The sequence below is a fragment of the Bemisia tabaci genome, chromosome 1 (assembly GCF_918797505.1).
Source record: "Bemisia tabaci chromosome 1, PGI_BMITA_v3".
NCBI classification, from domain to species: Eukaryota; Metazoa; Arthropoda; class Insecta; order Hemiptera; family Aleyrodidae; genus Bemisia; species Bemisia tabaci.
The window spans coordinates 73,061,552-73,081,581 of NC_092793.1; the positions used below are offsets into that span (position 1 = coordinate 73,061,552).

Here is a 20,030-nt window from a genome sequence, read left to right on the forward strand (position 1 = left end):
AGAAAAAGTTTGACCATGAAGTCTATCATAGTGCTTTCTCTTTCCTTTTCATAACCAAAAGAAGTACAGGGTGCAGTGCCAATAGGTTAATGCATTCTCTGTTGCCTCTATGGATGTTTATGGAGCAATATATAAGTGTTTTTCGAAAAAATAACTACAGGCGCTCCCCGGTATATTGTTGCATATTTGGTAAAATTGAAGACTAATCTTAAGTTGGCGGTATTTACCAATTGGTTTACATAGGTACGCATTATGCCTATTTTGGATTTATGGAAGTTGATGCCAAAGTAAGATTCTCATTAATATTGATCTCCAGGTGGAAGAACGTAATTTCGTCAAGGTTGTGCGTTCATTTTCTGAAAATATTCAATTTTACTCGTAAGATTACGACTGCGCAATGTTTACGCAATGTTTAATTTTGCCGATTTTTGCATGTAATCTGAAAAAAAAATCGTTTAAGTCAATTAGGAATGCCCAACCGTTTCCTCCAAAGAGTGCATTTTATGAAAGGAAACAACCTTAAAGTGTAGCTACACTTTTTAGTTTGGGAGATGACCATATCGACGGCCAATGTGCGGAACTACGTACCTCCATTGCGATGTCTCAAAATTTCCGCTCCTTATTTGACTCCTTAAAATATACGCAAAATTTTCAGCTTTAAATTTATATAGAACATTCTGCCAACGGAGAAGAAAACTCAAGGAAGTTTTTCAAGAAATTAAAGTCGATAGATTTCCAAAGAAAAAACTTAGTATGATAGGAAGTCTGCGATGGCGCCAACGGCGATATGTGGTTTCGCACTTTTAGAGATAGTTTCTTGAGCAGAAAACGATTTGCGCTCTGCGGTATGATTGTTGCCTATGCGGCAAGATGGAAGGCGAACTTCACGTTGACGATGAAAACGATTTGCGCTTCCCAGTATGCTTGTTGCCTACACGGCACGATTGAAGGCGAAACTTACGTTGACAATATCTACTAATAGGTTTACACATTGTCTTCGTCAAAGTTTATGGGATGAGATTCAATTCTTATGTGATGTGCGCTCATTATCTCAGGTACAGACAGGGCCGGATTTACCTACTTCCCGCCCATGGGCCGCCTGTATTTTGCCGCCCCCTTCTCATTCGTTTTGAAACATCAATAAAAACCATCAAGTGAACGTGCCGGAGGGGGAGGGTGCATAAGAAACGTTTACCTACTCGTGTTGGATGCATTTTTTGCGATAGCGCTGTCAACACTACTAGCAAAGTTTCACGGAACTTTGCGCGAAAGTTAAGTTCCGTAAACCTATCTCTATGTGGACAAGGTCCTCCATTTATAAGAGATGAACCAAAAAATTATGAAAGAACAAACATAAATGTGGTTTGATAATTTTGACTTCCACCGCTGCGCCGCGCTGATGCACTGTGATCGGCGCAATGCGTGAAGTATTCCTGCAGTCTTGTAGGCGCTATACGTTTCACGCCAACCGCTCGTGACCGCACTGTGTTACCTGCGGTCACGAGCCAAATTTGGCGCAATGGGTGAAGTATTCATGCAGTCTTGTAGGCGCTAATATGTGTTACATGCCGATATCGCCGCGCCGAGGGCTTGTCTTTTTCACCTCAAGTCCTCGTCATCATTCCTCTCCGCGTTGAGCTCCAGGCCAAATTGCGTGTTTAGTTCCTCACTTTACTCTACTAATTAAATTTGCCACTTCTTGTATCACCGAAAAACGATAAAATTAGAAATTACTATACTCTCAGGAAAAAGAGAGATTTCGTCCCCTTTTCTCATGGATAAGTTTTTTTCTGAATCCGATTTTTTTATACCTACATTTAAAAAAATTGCAAAATTTGCCGTCATGGGCCGCGGCCCAAGTGGCCACCCCCTTTTTGGCCCTGGGGACAAACCGTGAACTCTGAAGCAACGTAAGCCGCAGTTTCGGCGTCATTTCAAACCTGAAACTCTTTCTTCCTATTTCTTTTGCTCTCCTTATTATTTTTTCTCCTCTCTTTCCTCTTCATTTTCCCCTCCTCTTTTTTTATTTGATAGCTCCTGTCGGGTGCACTGCCGCGTTAAAAAAGATCGCCGTATGAGCTATCAGGCGTGTCCAAATTTCCATTGACAAAGCTCGAATTTTCAGATAAATTTTTGAATATTTCTCGGCGTCTTTCCTTAGCACGGTAGTGTAGCTTTGCTCCTGATTTGCCACCCACAATCCGGCCCTGATGATATCATTGACCTAGCTGATTATGCAAAGTCTGCACCCAGCGCCTCTTACGAACCCCTCCCACCATAAGTTCTTGAAGGAGCGCACGACGATAATACCTGACTCACCTTATCAAATCTCCAGCCTCCTATCAGCTAGCGCCAGCGCCCACACCTATATTGCGATTGCGACCAAACCGCGTGCGTCAAGTAGGTAAGGTAAAGGATTTTTACGCTCAACCTTGAAAATCAGCGGAGGACTTCGCTTGTGTCGCGGTCGTACGCATCGCGCGCCGCCGCTTCAGAAATAATTAAATTGATGCTTTTTTTTTTGCTGTGAGCTCCCAGTGCCTCACTGCTTCAGTTTCAGTTGCTATCGTACCGCGAGCGCGAACACAACTCCGGGTGCATAACGAACGCATGCAGGTTGGGAGTGCAATAGTGCATCGTAAATTGCGCGACACGAAGAGGGTAGGTACTTACCCGTGCGTTTTGAACGTTTTGACCGCTTTCTGAACAGCTGTTCAGTTTTGAGAGTGCGCCTCTCGCGGGCGTATGTGAGTGTGTCCTGTGTCAGTGTGTGTGCGATTTTACGGCTCCACGGATGTGCCAACTCGCTCCTCTTGTCCGCCTAGTGATAGTGAGTGCTGATGATTACGGTGATTAATTCGCGATGTGCAGTGACTTGTTAAGTTTCGAATTGTTTCTTTTTCTTCGTTTGTCGTCCTCTAATTCATGGGTGGTTATCTTTTGCTCGTAACTAGATTGATGCCCCAAAATGAGCTCCTCAACTGTCGAAGAACTGGAGCTTATGAATGACTCCAAATACAAAGTGTAAGTTTGCAACCTCCTTTGTTTCAGCCAGTCCATCCTCAATTACCTATTATCTCCGTAGTCGTTGAAATGGCTGGTTGTTGCTTTGCAAGTACAGCTTTGTCAAGTTCTGAAGCAAAGTGCAACTTCAGCTTGAAAAAGCTGGAAAAAGCTCGTATGTTTTCAATTCTCTTTGAGGTTAAGGCTCTATTTACCTTCTCTCAGCCTATCAATCCCTTTTGGGTATTTTTGTTTCTCTACATTCTAGTCATTCAGAATATCCATGAACTTTTCCTACTGGACGTATTCTACTTTCAATAAGTATACAAACTTAAAGGGAGTCACCACTACAACACTTTCAAAGAGCAGCAGATGTCTCACGTTAGTTTGCATTGAACTTGCTGCCAACTCTTAGGCTACGTCAGATCTTGATACTGCATCTAAACTCCTGTTCAACAAATTATGAACGAGCTATGCTTGTCTTCTTTAGAGTACTAACAAATTTGATGGAAGCTGCTGCCATTTTCTCTGATGACAGTGGCTACATTCAATTCAAGTAATTAATTATAAGTAAGGCAACTTCAAGGAGCCGATCCCTTTCAGGTGCATTCACTTATCTTCAAATACTTCTCACACTTCAATATTTTACTACGGTTTTCAGGACACCTGGTGTCAAAGCCACGCACAGTGACATTTTTTTGGCCAATTTTGGCTAACATTATTTAAAGAAGTCCCTAGATATAGAAGGGGCACTTGTCGATCGTGGTATTTGCGAATCTCCTTAGAAAAAATACAATTGCAGGTTACATGGGTAGGAGAACAAAACTCGTGCACCAAGACATTTTGGCTGAAAACACCAGAGCCCTCTTCAGTTGAATGAAATGTGTAAAAATTTAAAACCTATTACGTGGTTGTACCTTGCCAAACGAGATCCAGCCAAATCACCCAGTGCATGCGTTCTTTATCTAGCCTTCTTACCCACAGTTGTTTTTTTGCCCTTACTCCTCACTGTCCTTACTGCCCATTGGTAGCAGATGGATTAAATACAATGGACTGCTCATGGGTGGATCCAATTCCACGTTATCTATATTGGATATTGTTTGAGTAAGAGGAGGGCGTAGGCTGATGAAGTGGATTTCAGAAAGATGTGACTGCGTGAACCTAGGTGGATTGGTCTTCATGAGAAAAAAAATTAACTTAATCAATTTCAATCACGCTTTTCTCCGCCGCTTAAGTTAAAGAGTTTGTAGTCAAAATCGTAAAATCCAAATTTTTTCCCTAACTGGACACTAATTTTTGTACCTACTGAAAATACACTGGCTTCTCTTTAAACCCTAATGACTTGAAAGACTGATTTTCTTGGTTTTGTTTTGTAGGTACATAACAGCAGTGGATAAGGCTCTGAAGAATTTTGAGTACTCTACTGAATGGGCTGATTTTGTCTCAGCTCTTGCTAAACTAAACAAGGTAAGGATGTACTCTTCTCTCTTGGTAAAACAATTTCATTTTAGTGTCTTGGACAAAAAATTATGAATACACGTTAACAGCCCAAATTTTTAAAGGCTGGCATGGAAGCACCCATAACTTAATACCTTCAAAGGCACGTAAAGTGGAGAATTCCGTGATAAATGAAGAGAAAGAGCCTTAGAGTTTTGAAATTTTATCGGGTGTGTAAGTAACTCTTGCTTTTTGGAAATTTTATGGGGTGTGTAAGTAACTCTTGCTTATGTAGTTTCCATAATTATTTGTCTTTTCCCCTCTATACTGAATTAATATACATGTAATACTTACTTACTTAAGGGTCATTTCGTACAAATAAAGAGGGCTATAGTTTGCAACCAATCAGTGGTTCAATTTGTAGCATTACTTACAAGTTTTCGGACCGAGCGCAAATCTAGCCAGGGTTGCCACAGTCAGAAACTGTCAGGGAATCTTGAAAAGTCAGTGGACACTGGGAAATGTCAGAGAAAATGACAAAATGTGAGAAGAAATATTTTTAATCACGTTTATTTGCTTTCTAGAATGTGTTCTTTGGCATCTTTAACAACTCATGTTGTGTGCTCAGTTTAGGATGTGGCGATTTTCATTCATCCTGCACATCGTCAAATGTGAGGAAATTTTATCAAATTTCATGAAAAAAAATCAGAGAAATGCTAAGGAATTTCATTTTCCACATTCTGTGGCAACACTGGCTTTCCTCCGTTTGAAAATGTGTATTTTTTTATGTTTCTACAAAACCGCTGGAATAGTAGCGTATTTGCCGCGACACTGAGACGAAAAACGCGTATAATTTCTTTAAGTTTACGCATCCGCTAGAAAAATCGTGTAATTATTGAATGGTCACGAAAATTTGCACCTAAATGTTTTTTAAATCAATTCTGGTTAAAACGGACACCGCAAGTCTGCCGTGCTAAAGAAGAACGCCGTATGAACATTCGAGAGTTGCCAATTTCCTTCGATGAAATGTTCATTTTTTAAGAAAGTTATGAATATTTTTCAGTTAAATTTTCAGAATCCTTAGGTAAAATAGCGAACTACATTATCTGAAAAATTGGGAGAAAAATATTCATAAACATACCAGGAAATTCGAGTTTTATCGAAGGAAATTAGGCAACGCCTGAAGGTCCATACGGTGTTTTTCCTTAGCACGACAGAAGTGCGCAACTATTCGCGCTCTGGACGCGAAATTGAAGGAAAATCTTAGCTTTTTGCCTGTCTCAAATTACTGACGTGTATGAATTCCCTGACATTCACGGAAAAATGCGTAATCACTTATGTTTTTACCAAATCGCTGTATAAATTACGTATTTGTCGCGATATTGAGGTAATCTTTTATTTTATTACGAAATCGTACGGAAAATCGCGCATTTGCCGCTTTACTGCGGTGGAATTCGCGTAATTTCCCTAATTTTAAAGGACCGAAATGAAGCGCGCAACTATTCGAACTCCGCAGTAGGTTTGCAGTATCACGCGAAATTGAAGGGAAATCTTAGCTCTTCGCCTGTCACAAATTACTGACGTTTATAAAATGAATCATGTAAGTAAGGAATTTGCCCGCAATGTGGAACTCAAGTGCGCAACTATTCGAACTCCGGAGTAGGTATGCGGTATCACGCGACAATGAAGGAAAATCTTAGCTCTTTGCCTGTCACAATTTACTGACGTTTAAGAATGCCTCGATGTTCATGTGAAAAATGATTTCAAGCTGCGTTGAATAATTGATTCAAGTCCGAGGAGCACCTAGCCCCTCCGAAAATCGATTTATTTTCATAGGTTTTTTAAACGGAGCGAAAACAACGTTGCTTGATTCACGAATGTTTAGGACGCATTTGAGCAGTTTTGCTTTCCCCGAGGGCCGGATCCACCTACTTGCCGCCCATGGGCCGCCTGTAATTTTCCGCCCCCTTCTAATTCGTTAAGTGAACGTGCCGGTAGAGGAGGGGTGTAAGAGACGTGTTCACTCGTGTTGGGCACATGTTTTGTGAAAGCCCTGTCAACACTAACGGAAGTTCACGGAACTTTACGCGAAAGTTAAGTTCCGTAAACCCACCTCTGTTTGGACAAGGCCTTCCATTCATAGCAAACGAACGAAAAAATTATGAAAGAACAAACATAAATGTGGTTTAATAATTTTAACTCCTGCCGCTGCGCCACGCCGACCGCCCTGTGTTTGGCGCAATGCGTGAAGTATTCATGAAGTCTTGTAGGCGCTATGCGTTTCACGCCGAGCGACTGCTGTTGACCGCAGTGTGTTTGACGCAATGCGTGAAGTATCCGTACAGTCTTGTAGGCGCTATGCGTTTCATGCCGACCGCCGCGCCGAAGGCTTCTCCTTTTCATCTCAGTCCTCGTCATCATTGCTCTCTGCGCCGCTCCGCTCAAGGTCGAATTGCGTGTTTGGTTTCTCTCTTAACTCAACAAATTAAAGGTGTTGTCTTTGGTATCACCGAAAGACGACAACATTTGATGTTTAATATACTTTTACTCTCAGGAAATGAGAGATACCTATTGTCGCATTTTCTCGCTTGTAATTTATTTTCTGAATCCGATTTTTTCTTTTTTTTTTTTTTTGATACCTACTTTCAAAAAGATTGCAAAATTTGCCTCCCGCTACATTTTGCCGCCATGGGCCGCGGCCCATGTCGCCACCCCCTTAATCCGGCCATGCCCCCCTCAGAAAACTTCTACGGAGTCTAGTGTATCTCCAAAAATGTTCACCATGCTACATAATTGCGGCAATTGAAATTCTAAACGTTGAACTTTCAGTACAACCCCCGCATAGTGCTATGGTTGCCGGTTACTAATTCCACAGACCCAACCATACCTACCTGCATTTGACCAGTTATTAAACTCTTTTTAGGGATGATTCAGTCTGACTAATGTTGTGCAAGCACAAGTTTCTAGTCAAAGTAAAGTAAATTGTTCTTCTTGTCACATCTAAGTGTTTTTTTGCCCTTCCCTCGCCTCTTGAATGCACTATGTATACTGAAATGCTCATGCGCTGCTGTTCAATCTTGCCTCACAAGATACTTCAAATTACTTGCCGACTGTAATGATAGAAATCGGTGGCCCGTATGTATTTCCTACTTGCCTAGGTCGATTGTTTCTAAATGTCATTCCTCACCTCAACAACCGAGGAGTTTGTGAATTATTTCAAACTACTCAGCGCTTTTTCAGGTTTCGATCCCCTCCAAAGTCAGAAAAAAGTCTGTTAGCAAGCAATAATCCGCATTTTCTAGAGTAGGCACTCTCAGGTCCTCCACTTGTCTGTTACACATTTATTGATTTCAAAGCACAAGTTTGTAGGCTTGGGTTGATTGCTTAGCCCTTCAGACTGGATTTCCTGAAGATAAGGTTGGTTTTCAAGTATTTTCTTCACGTCGCTCATTTCTTGATAAGTGGAATGCTAATATGAGCTTCAAAGATAAATTTTAAGGATAATCCAGTCTATTTCCAGCTTTTAAAAACGAAGCACCGTTTTCATCGTTTTAAATCAATTTTTTTTGTTTATATGTTTCCTTAAATAGCTGATTTATGGTCTCATTATAGCTCCTTTACAAGCAAAAGAAAAAAAAGTTACTTAAGCGATTTCCCTCAAGCTCAATACGCGCGTATGGTCTACGCGGTGTCTACAAGTCCGGAATTTCCGGAAAGTCCGGAAATAGTACTGATATTTTAAGGGCGCTCCAAAAGTACTGAAAAAATGCGGAAATTCCGCAAAAAGGTCCGGATATTTCTTAAATTTTTTGTCATTTTTGTCGCAATTTCAAATTTTCAAATTTTTTTAATTTCGTCAAATGGAGGTACTGAAAAGTGCGGAATTTTTCTGTTGGAGGAGGTACTGAATTCCTCGAGAATGTGCTGAAAAAGTACTGTAAAAGTACTTTTTTTTTGACCAGCCTGTTTCAATAGACACCCTGGGTCTAGATGAGCTGCCAAATGTACAAACATTTCAAAAGTTGCTTTTCCAGAAAAATGCGTCTTAAATATTCCCTGTTCTTCTCTTGACATATTCTGTTTTTTTCTAAGGAAAGCACTGGTATTTAGAGCAGTACATTAGGAGCAAATTAAAATTGGGTCATGACTGAAGCACTATAAACTTGGGAAATCTCTGGGTCTTAGGCGGCTATCTGTATTTTCATGGGTGATGTGTAGTGGCGTGGCGTGAAAGATCGATTATCGATATTTCTCCATTTGAATCGGTGGTAAAGAATCGATTACTAAGGTGTTCACCGCGAACACCCTGTTAATCGATCCTTTTTCATAGGTTTAAATGACAGGCCAATCGATATATCGCAAAGCTCGCCACGCGCCACTGGTGATGTGGCTGCCAGGAGGGAGGCGAAGGCCCCCTAGTAGAAGTGCATACGGGTTGTTACCTAAAAGTGAGATTGCGTGAGGCAATGTTGGTCGTCCCTCGTGGACGAAGTCGTAAGGGCCAGGTCGGCGCCCCCAAGCCCCCTCGGTCCCCATGTTGTCGCAGCGAATGAGTTCGGGGAGCCCGGCCGATGCGGGCGGGAGCACGGTTGCAAAACCGCGTATGAAACACCAAGTTAACATTATAGTTGTGCGGTTCTTTCTTTGCATTGCGCGGCAGATGAGGATGACACGACGGTTGCCTGCGGAGAACGCTTTCTCTCGAGCCCTGATTACACGCTCATAAGCTTCCCGCCTTCAGCTCCGCGTTCAAATTGATCAGTTAGTGGTCATAAAATCGGGTATTAATTATTTAACAGTGGCGTGGCGTGAATTGCGATATATCGATTGTTATGCCGTTTAAATCTATGGAATAGGATCGATAAATAGGGTGTTCGCAGCGAACACCTTAATAATCGATTCTTTACCATAGGTTTGACTGGCATAACAATCGAAACATCGCAATTCACTCCACGCCACTGCTATTTAATCGTTTTTATCTTAAATTGCGTATTTTAAAATGAGAACCATCCATGATAAAATCCACTGTACGATTAAAAAATGAGTGTAAATTCTACAATGAGTACTGTTTCATGATCTAAGAATCAAGTCCTTGCATGTGTCAGGAATTTGCGATGCAAATATTGATAACTATGAAAAATTCCGTGAGAAACACGATGGTACCACTGGTTTTCCCGAAATCGACTCCCAAGCTCAAAAATGCTGTCAAAGTTGAGGTCATAATAGAGGGGATATCCCACGCTATCCTAAAAGTCCACCTCTATATCAAGTCAAATTCTCCATGCAAAAATAGGGAGCAAGCTCACTATCAGGGTTGCCACTGTGTTTGTAGGAGATCCATAACTGGGAACGCGGCATCCCTGCCAATGTATTCGCTCCCTAACTTCCTATGGAGAGTTTGACCAGATGAAGAGGTGGACTTACAGGATAACGTGGGATATCCCCTCCATCACGGCCCGAACTTTGAGAGCTTTTTTGAAGCTTTGTAGTTCGTTTCAGAGAAAAGCAGTCGCACCATCGTGGTTCTCGCTAAATTTTACGGAAGGTTAAGTATGAAATCACAAATCCCCCCCATCCATTCATACAAGAGCTGCATTATCGGCCCGCAGAGGTGCTTCCCTCTTTTGAGCTTACAATGAAGCAACTTCCTACGTTCAGGGAGGTTGGCGCTATGCTGAGCACGACCTGGTGACCAGGAAAATAGGGGTAAGTCTAACGATTGGCTTGCGACAAGGAGAACCGGGGGAAGTCAGTGACTTGTGCGGTAAAACCTGGAATTCCTCCGTGGGTAATTATTCCGCCCGCCGGTCTCGTAACTAAGTTGCACCGCATCTTCGCTCCTTGTCAATCCTGCCGTGCTAAGACATAACGCCGTATGAGCAGTCAAATGTTGCCAAGTTTCCTTTCAGAAATATTTATTTTTGCAGGAAGTTACGGATACTTTCCTTAGAAATCGTCAGACGCTTTAAATCAAATTACGAACGAAATTCTCTGAAAAATCAGAAGAGAAACACGTGCAAATTTTCCTGGAACTTCGTAAATTGTAGAAGGAAATTTGGCAGCGCCTGATGGCTCATACGTTGTTCTTCCTCACCACGGTAGAATTTGCCATCCTCGTTGAGCACATAATACTCCGACCCACTGCCATTATTCACGTTGATTATTAATTGAAACGTTTATTTTTAATAAGGCCCAAGCGCAGGCAGGTAGGCAGGAGAGGGGGTCTTGGGGGGCTCAAGCTCCCCCCTCCCCGCAAGCAAAAAAAAGGAGGAAGAGAATGAAGAGAAGAAGAGATCGAAAATGAGAAAAGGCGAGAAAAGAGGAAATTTAAACATGCGTTCAAATGGAGTCAAAATTTCTAATATCTTTCCAAATGTGTTAGGTAAATGCAACAATTTGAAGGTATTTTAGGCTGAAAGTTAAAACGGGATCTTAATTTTTCCGCAGACGGAAGCCTCAAAATGCTTCCAAGTAGATCTTAAATTTCAAAAATTTTCCGGGGGCCCCCCCCAAGTCGGGAAGGGGTGGGGGGAGTGAACCTCGCTCCCCCGACCGGGCCCCCCTCGAAACAAACCCTAGCTACGTGCCTGCCAAAGCGCAAAAAACTCACAAGCTCGGTAAGTTGCGAGAAATAAGACAAAGAAAACCTCATCACATCCACGTCAAGGATTCCTGTTCGTTAGTTTTTGGAACCTGCAGAAGGGTCATAGAAAACTGACGCATCTCTCTTGGGCGACATGAACTCTGGGGATTTTTTATCTTAAAAAAAAAAAAAAAAAAAAAAAAAAAACCTTTTTTCCGATAAACTTTTTCCCGGAGAAAATACATTTTGCGGCTCTCACACGCTCTTTCTGCACCCAGCACTACAATTATGCTGGAATATTTATGTGGTGGTGCTACCATTCATATTTGCGCGTAACGTTGAACTTGGCGACAGTCTTGTCGAAGTGAAAGTCCTTTCCCCAGTCCCCCATCCCATCCCCGTTGTTGATAAAGGAGGTCGGTCCTTGTTCGACGTTATACGGAATCTAATTTCATTGTCAATCGAATCGAAGCTGACGTGTCAACAGGGACAAGGGCTCGTCTGGTTGTTACGTGGCCAATAATTGATACGTCAACGACGGCTCAATCCGCAAGTCGGTTGAGCAATCCGGATTAGTTTACGCCAGATCGATGAACGTGTGTCAAGGTCGACCGACTTACCTGCCTCAGGATTCTTCCTTGTCGTCAGATCCGAACGAAAGTGAATGCGCTTTTGCGGCTCATTATGCATGCACGTATATGAGCAACAACAACAACCACTACCTTTTGCGAAAAATTTCCGGCGCCTCTCTAATCCTGTTTTAACATTTTGCAACTTTCTTTTACTCGCTCTGCCGTACTGTGAATGCTCTTCACTCTCTAAGAATAGGCTGTATCTGATCCAGGAATTACCTTTAAATTATGCACCTCTCTAGTAGACTGGAAATCAAGTGAATCAGTGAGAACGAAAACACACCAACTCGGTAACCTGAAAATGCTCAATTGTCATTAAAGACTGTCAATTCTTATAAAGATCATTGAAGTTAGCGCATTTGTTCCAATTTGCATTTGTAAAGTATCCTGAAGTACTTGTCTTACGGCTCTAAAAATCTTTTTCTTAGACTAACATCTTCACCTTCTGTGAAGTTTTGTGCCTGTCTTGATTATTTTCATTTTTTGAGTTGGTGTGTTTTTGTTCTCACTGATTCAAGTCTCTTGGATCCTGAGTACAGACTCTTAAGACAATTGACCAGAAAAAATACTCTTGATTCGATCGGATTTTTGCTTGAATCGAGAGTCAAGACTCATAATTGGACGTATTTCTGCCAAACAAAACTATGTGCATTATGACGTGAGCCGTTATGCACATATTTTTATGGGTCTCAGGGCTCATGTCATAATGCATATAGTTCCGTTTGGCAGATTTACGTCCAATTTAAGCCGATTTTCTGTTGATCCAAGCAAAAATCCGATTGAATCAAGAGTATTTTTTCTTGTCAATTTTTTTAAGAGTCTGCACTCTGGATCCAATAAACTTTTTCCTCCTGTGTAAATGGTGAGAAACTCGCAGATGAGATCAATTTTTCAGCTTTTCTGCGCTGATTTTTGGGGAAATATTTCCGAAGAAAAGTCAGTGAAATTTTCAATTAGAAATTCCCAATTACGCCTGGTGAAAATGCAATTTGCGGGGGAAAATTTGGCAACCTTGAAATGTAGTTATGTTTTTTCGCCAGGGTGTCTACAAGCCCGGAATTTCCGAAAAGTCCGCGAATAGTACTGATTTTTTAAGGGCGGTCCGGAAGTACTGGAAATGTGCGGATATTCCGCAGAAGGTCCGGAATTTTTTTCATTTTTGTCGCAATTTGAGCGGAAAATTCTTTGCCGAATTTTGTCAACTGGAGGTACTGAAAAGAGCTGAAATTTTCTGTTGAGGAGATACTGAATTTCTTAGGAAAGTACTGAAAAAGTACTGTAAAAGTACTAATTTTTGGTCAGCCTGTTTTAGTAGACACCCTGTTCGCGAGGAAAACGTGGAATTTCCGTAAAAACGAGGGAGGCCGTCGCCCGAGGGGCTCGAATTCCTTAATTGCGACCTTGACTCAGTTGATGCACTCAAAAACAAGCGAAGGCCCCCCCCCCCTCCCTTCTCGGAATTATTGGAGGGATCAGCTCTCCCTTCCGCGACGCGCAATGCGTAGCTGCGAGGGGAGAAAATGGGTCAGGAGCGAAAGCTCTCGCGACGGCGTCGAGTCCCGAGCCCGTTGTATCCGGATTCGTCCTGAAAAAAAGCTATCCCCGCAAAGGACTAGCTCCAAATTTGTGGGTCGCGTGGGGTCATAGATCAACAACATCGGCGTTTATTCCAAGCGATCGAGCCCCTGTCCTGTTCTCAGGACATCTAATACTCAGATACTCAGGATATCTAATCTGCCGTCAGGGTGTCTACAAGGCCGGAAATAGCACTGATTTTTTAAGGGCGGTCCGGAAGTACTGAAAAAGTTCGGAAATTCCGCAAGAAGGTCCGGAATTTTTCTAATTTTTTTGTCATTATTGTATCAATTTGAGCGAAATTCAAATGTTTTAAATTTCGTCAATAATTGGAAGTACTGCAGAAAAATTACTGAATTTTTCTGTTGAGGAGGTACTGAATTTCTTGGGAATGTACTGAAAAAGTACTGTAAAAGTATCGATTTTTGGTTAGCCTAGACACCCCGTCAATTGACATCATAAGTATATTTGGTTGCAGAATAGCGATTTAAGTATACATAGATTTATTCGCATTTGTAGCACTTTAAGATTTTATGCCATTTTTATTAGTGATATCACCATTAAAGCTTCTATAGCGTTAATCATTGGAATTCCGTTTATTTATTCCAACCTTCTTTTTAATTAATGCATGTGGTTGGTCACTGTTTGAACAACTCAGTCCAATGTCAGAGCTTATGATGCATAATGACGGCTGATAAATATACGCTTGGATACCATGACCTACACAACTTGGACAGTGATTTAAGAGGAAGATTTTGCGAGAGAGTCCGGGCGATTGGTTAACAGCGGGATTATTCACGGTCAGGTCGGAGCGGCTGCATCTGTGCCGGTGCAAGTGCAAGTGCAGCGAACGCCGATGACTCCAGTCGGCTCCAGCTCGATCCCGATGATGATGACGCATCATCATTCATCACCGCGACGCCACGTTTCCATCGACCATCCGCACTCCGCAGTCGAACATGCTCTTGCAGCAATCGATTCGGGTTACGCCACCTAATCGCGCGCCGTCGCGCGGTTTCCATGTTTGCTAGCATCATGACTTCAGTCTTCTTCTCGTAGTCTTTTAGATCGGGAGTTCACACTGAAGAAACAAATCTTGAATTTGCTACTACACGGAGAAAAAAAAACTTCGTGCGTGGGACCCGAAGTTGAGGTAATATGGATCTCTGAAGTTTTTGGATCACGCATCCGAAAACTTGAGGTCCAGCTGCTGGAGTTTGGGTCAGACATCTGAAGTACCTTGGTATGTACGAAACACTTCAGATATATGGACGTATTTATGCGAAAAGGCGCTAAACGCCATTTCCAAACTTCTCAGTAAAGCAAGTTTGACTAAAACAATTGGCGTTTCCGTACTAATGGACCGATTTTGGTTTACTTTAGCTTGTTTGAAAGCTGAAGAGTTCCTCTAATTACGTACGTTGCCAAAATTAGGAAAAAATGCATATTAAGCGAGATATAGGGGATTTTTGCACGTAGGTCCATTTGATTTAATGCGCTAACCCGGATTCCGAATTAAATCAAAAGGCGCTATCTCCACTTGAATCACTTGATTGACGCGCGCGCGGCGAAGCTTGGTGGAAAATTGGTGAAATTTCGTACTGGGGGGTATTTTTGGACGGGAAACTCGAATTTCGGGTCAAATTTTGAAAATTCAGAAATCCAAGATGGCGGACATGGCCTAAAATGCTATCTCGGCCCCTATCCAGCCGATCTTGGTGAAACTCGGTATCAGGGGGTATTTTCGGACGGGAAACTCGAATTTCGGGTCAAATTTTGAAAATTCAGAAATCCAAGATGGCGGACATGGCCTAAAATGCTATCTCGGCCCCTATCCAGCTGATCTTGGTGAAACTTGGTATCAGGGGGTATTTTCGGACGGGAAACTCGAATTTCGGGTCAAATTTTGAAAATTCAGAAATCCAAGATGGCGGATGTGGCCTAAAATGCTATCTCGGCTCCTGTCCAGCCGATCTTGGTGAAACTTCGCATCGGGGAGTACTTTCGGACGGGAAACTCGAATTTCGGGTCAAATTTTGAAAATTCAGAAATCCAAGATGGCGGATGTGGCTTAAAATGATAGCTATTTCTTGAACAAACGCACTACACGTCTAGAATGACCGCCAATGAACCTGCGTAAAGCGCACGGGCCGGGTTGTGAAGGCCGGAGGTGGTGGAAGCCCAAATATACCTACCTAACCTCAATCTGCTTTCCCGCTGCATCTTGCCAATGTGGATGAGATGTGGAAATTTCCACGTTTGTAAAATTTAAATATATGGCACTCTACATGGAGAAAAAAACTCGTGCGTGGGACCCGAAGTTTGGGTCATATGGATCTCTGAAGTTTTCGGATTGAGCATCTGAACACTTTAGGTCTAGCTGTCGAGGTTCGGATCACACATCTGAAACTTCAGTTCTTACGTCTGAAGTCTTCAGGTGTGAGAACCGAAGTTTTTCGGATGTGAGAACCGAAATTTTCGGATGTGAAAACCGAAGTACTTTAGATGTAAGAACTGAAGTTTCAGATGTGTGATCAAAACCTCAGCAGCTGGACCGAAAGTGTTCAGATGCTCAATCCGAAAACTTCACAGATCCATATGACCTAATAACTTCGGGTCCCACGCACGAAGTTTTTTTCTCCGTGTACGTTCACAATACACCGCCTCGTCGAGGTGCGTGGTTTACCTAGCAGCGTCGGATCGTGAATTCCCTTCATGTGCTGATTACCTATGTTAAAATTTTCGTATCTAAATAAAACAGTTTCTGTTGTCATTTTGAGCCCCTAATACCGAACTTCACACAAACGATTCAGGCATTGAGCTATTGTTGAAGGCCACATCCGCCATATCGGAGTTTAAAATTTTAACAATGAGGTTATTCAGTAATTTTTAATTTTTGAATTTTTTTGGAGGATTGAGTACGCACAGTTCGCTGGAATTTTCTCCGATTTTTTGAAACATTATTATCCCACGGAAAACAAGTTCGGAGTTGCGTATTCTGAACTCCCATTTGGACGTATTTATGCGAAAAGGAGATATGTGGAAGTGGGAAGATGGGGTGTGCTCGTTAGTGGTCGGGCCATAAGAATGAATGGGGAATATAAAGCGCCAGTGACGTCAGCGGCAATGAAAACGCGGAGGCACGTCGGGGGATCGTCGTCGTTGGTCATTAACTCATGAGCCCTGTCCACAACGCTCTCTTGCCATGCCCGCGGCTCATGAGTTAGCATATTTTGGCGCTTAGCTCCTTTTGTTTTAATGTCAAATCCCGCTTATCAATTTTCTCAAAAGGAACTATATCCACTTTTACATTGATTCTTATGACCCAACTAACGAGCACATCCCATCTTTCCACTTGCACATATCTCCTTTTCGCATAAATACATCCATTTAAACTCGCGTCTCCGAGGAAGTCAAGATGGGGCCTGACGAACCCCTAGGTAACGGTCACGCTTTTGACCACGTAATCCTTCCAGCGCGCTCTTAATACTCATGAATTTCTAAATACTGTTCCGATTCCAATAAAGTACCTAACAGTGATTTTAATGAAAATTAAGTGATTCCGATGGGTTCGTTAATTTGTTCGCTCGTTAAAAGCCCCTTGTTCATGTCAGTGCACACTGACATCGATCGAGCCAGAGGGAACGCACGGTCGATATGTGACCGTCACTCAGGGGACGACATCTGGGATTTTTTGGCGATGCGCGTTTAAGTAGGAGATAACATTTTAGGCCACATCCGCCATCTTGAATTTATGAAATTTTAAAATTTGACCCAAAATTCAAGTTTCCCGTCCGAAAATACCCCCTGATACCGAGTTTCACCAAGATCGGCTGGATAGGGGCCGAGATAGCATTTTAGGCCATGTCCGCCATCTTGGATTTCTGAATTTTCAAAATTTGACCCAAAATTCGAGTTTCCCGTCCGAAAATACCCCCTGATACCAAGTTTCACCAAGATCAGCTGGATAGGGGCCGAGATAGCATTTTAGGCCATGTCCGCCATCTTGGATTTCTGAATTTTCAAAATTTGACCCGAAATTCGAGTTTCCCGTCCAAAAATACCCCCTGATACCGAGTTTCACCAAGATCGGCTGGATAGGGGCCGAGATAGCATTTTAGGCCATGTCCGCCATCTTGGATTTCTGAATTTTCAAAATTTGACCCGAAATTCGAGTTTCCCGTCCAAAAATACCCCCCGGTACGAAATTTCACCAAGTTTCCACCAAGCTTCGCCGCGCGCGCGCCAATCAAGTGATTCAAGTGGAGATAGCGCCTTTTGATTTAATTCGGAATCCGGGTTAGCGCATTAAATCAAAGGGAATTACACATAGTTCCTTTTGATTTTATTCGTAATCGCTGATTCCCTGTTTTGCGATTTTTCAGGGGCTGATTCCAGGGGATGAAATTAGTATTTTGGGGGCATATTTACGTGTGAGAGCAGCCTATTACATGGAGAATCCAGATCCGTTAAAAACTGAAATTTGGAAATTTGGCGCTTAGTTCCCTTTCGTATAAATACGTCCATATGACCTAAACCCTTCGGTACTTACCGAAGTACTTCAGATGTCCAACCCAAACTTCGGCAGCTCGACCTCAAGTTTTCGGATGCGTGATCAAAAAGCTTCAGGGATCCATATGACCTCAACTTCGGGTCTCACGCACGAGGTTTTTCTCTCCGTGTAATAAGCATTTTTTTTAATCAAGAATGATGGTGCCTAATTTAAGCTATTTTTTTGCTTAATCCAAGTAGGGAGAGTACGGTCACGTGAAAATATGGAGCTTCCAGGGCCCAAAAGGGTAGCCAACCTTTTTACACAAAAAATGTCCCTGCCAATCCTTAGATTCCAATGGCAAACCAAGATGGCCAACAATGTTCATTAATGAGCTTTTTCCCGCAAAAATTAGTAAATGTATGCAAAAACCAAGTCAAATGCGTCCTTAACAAACAACGGCTTCCAACAGTTGTAATAATAATAAATCACTCCGGAAAAATAGAATTCATAGGTTGGCTGCGCTGAAAGCTCCATGACGTAACCTCAAGATACCGATATGTCCGTACTCTCTCTATACGTAGGTACTCTAAATCCAAGTTTTTTTTCTCTTGTTCCACGAAAAACACGGCAAATTCTATAATCATCATGCTTGAACTAAGCACTTTTTTCAGTAGTGTATAAACGGTCGGAATTTGCGTGATTTTCAGTTGAACAATGAATGGGCCTTAACTGCCTCATGCGGATCATAAATTCAACTTTATAAACTCCAAAGTCCCCCCAAAAAGGCATTTGGATTTTGCTTTGTCACGGAGATTTTGTCAAAACGGGATGGAACTGATGAATCGTAGGTTTGCAGCAAATGATAAAATCTGTCAAAAGTAGCCAAAATTGCGATGAACTTAGCGTACAAATTAGAGCGTGTATCAGCAAGTTCTCGCTAGTGGCGAGGCGTGAATGATCGATTATCGATACTTCCCCGTTTGAAGCTATGGTAAAGAATCGATTATTAAGGTGTTCGTTGCGAACACCCTGTTTATCGATCCTTTCCATAGGCTTAAATGGCAGATAAAAACGTTTCTCACGCCACCGATTCTCATCCGGAATGACCCCATAACGAACTCTCCTTCTTTTCTTCATTTTTCGCGATTAATGAGTGCGTTGTTAACCGCTCATTCGTCCTAACAATAGTGTATCGCTTAGTAAATACCTTTACGTCCTGGAATAATCGAACGGTCTCTCATTATGATCTGACTTAATCGCAGAAACTTCATGACGATTGAAGTCGAGACCTTGCACTCGGTAGGGCACAGCACTGTAAACCCCAGTTTAGAACATTCCGTGAGGAATAAGGTGTAGTTTAATAGATCGAGCATAAAAGCCTTTTCAAGCTGCTTGAGAATGAGTGTTTTTCTATTTGCGAATTTGCTCGTAAAAGAAACGAATTTGCACGCACGAGCGCGGAAGGGGACGTTAAATTTGAAGACTGCTGCTCCATTTGAATCCGCCTCTTGCGTTTATATTTCGGCTCTTACGTACGGTGCCGATCGTACAGGAACCTGCGTTTTTACATGAAGACTCCAGCTAAATGAAAAGCCGTGGGGTGCTTTGCTATATATCGATTGATACGCCACTCAAACCCATGAAAGAAGATCGATTATCAGGGTGTTCGCAGCGAACACCTTAGTAATCGATTCTTTACCATAGCTTCAAATGGCGGGATATCGATAATCGATCATTCACGCCACGCCACTGATGGAAAGCTCTAGCTTAATTTTGATTTTATGCACATGACCTGCTGCCAGAAACTCCAGCGATCAGAAGCCGAAACAGCCTGAAAAATCGTTAATTTTAATGTTCACTTCATTAGTTTTTGTGGTATATGATGTGCACTTTACGATCTTGCTGAATGCAGTACCGTTTTTTTACGTTTCTACCGCGCGTTTATTTGGGTCTTATTTCGAGCTTGCACGCATGCGTCGTTTTTTACGTTGACTAAGTGAAAGCAGTTTCAGGTAGCGGATATTGTCGGGGTGGCAGACGTGGCTGGAAAGTTGGCCAGAATAAGAACTAATATCACAGGAATATTCATACCCAAAGTGTCTCTTAAGTTATCATCAATATTTGAATGAGCCAAATGAGGAGATAGAATGGGAGCGGCGGCGATGCTTTCTAGTTGGCAACACTGCTTTTAGCTCCATTTAAATCAATTAAAAATATCGATTTTATGATCGATTGTCTTACAAACGTTTAAATGGAGGAAAATCAGCGTTGTCAACTTTCAAGAATCGCCACAGAATGGGAGGCT

General features: G+C 42.2%; 1 protein-coding gene across 5 annotated transcripts in view; it reads left to right on the top strand.

Annotated features, from left to right (window-relative positions):
• Positions 1 to 2,441: 2,441 nt before the first annotated feature.
• Positions 2,442 to 20,030, top strand: part of LOC109033126 (protein DOP1 homolog) — a 94,662-nt gene continuing 77,073 nt past the window's right edge. For 3 of the 5 annotated variants that reach the window (XM_019045574.2, XM_019045572.2, XM_072306138.1), the window contains exons 1-2: positions 2,442 to 3,024; positions 4,380 to 4,470. In XM_019045574.2, the coding sequence (XP_018901119.2) occupies positions 2,969 to 3,024; positions 4,380 to 4,470 (147 nt within the window). In that variant the 5' untranslated portion in view covers positions 2,442 to 2,968. The remainder of the gene's footprint in view (positions 3,025 to 4,379; positions 4,471 to 20,030) is intronic. The other 2 variants (XM_019045575.2, XM_072306139.1) reach the window with 1 other exon arrangement.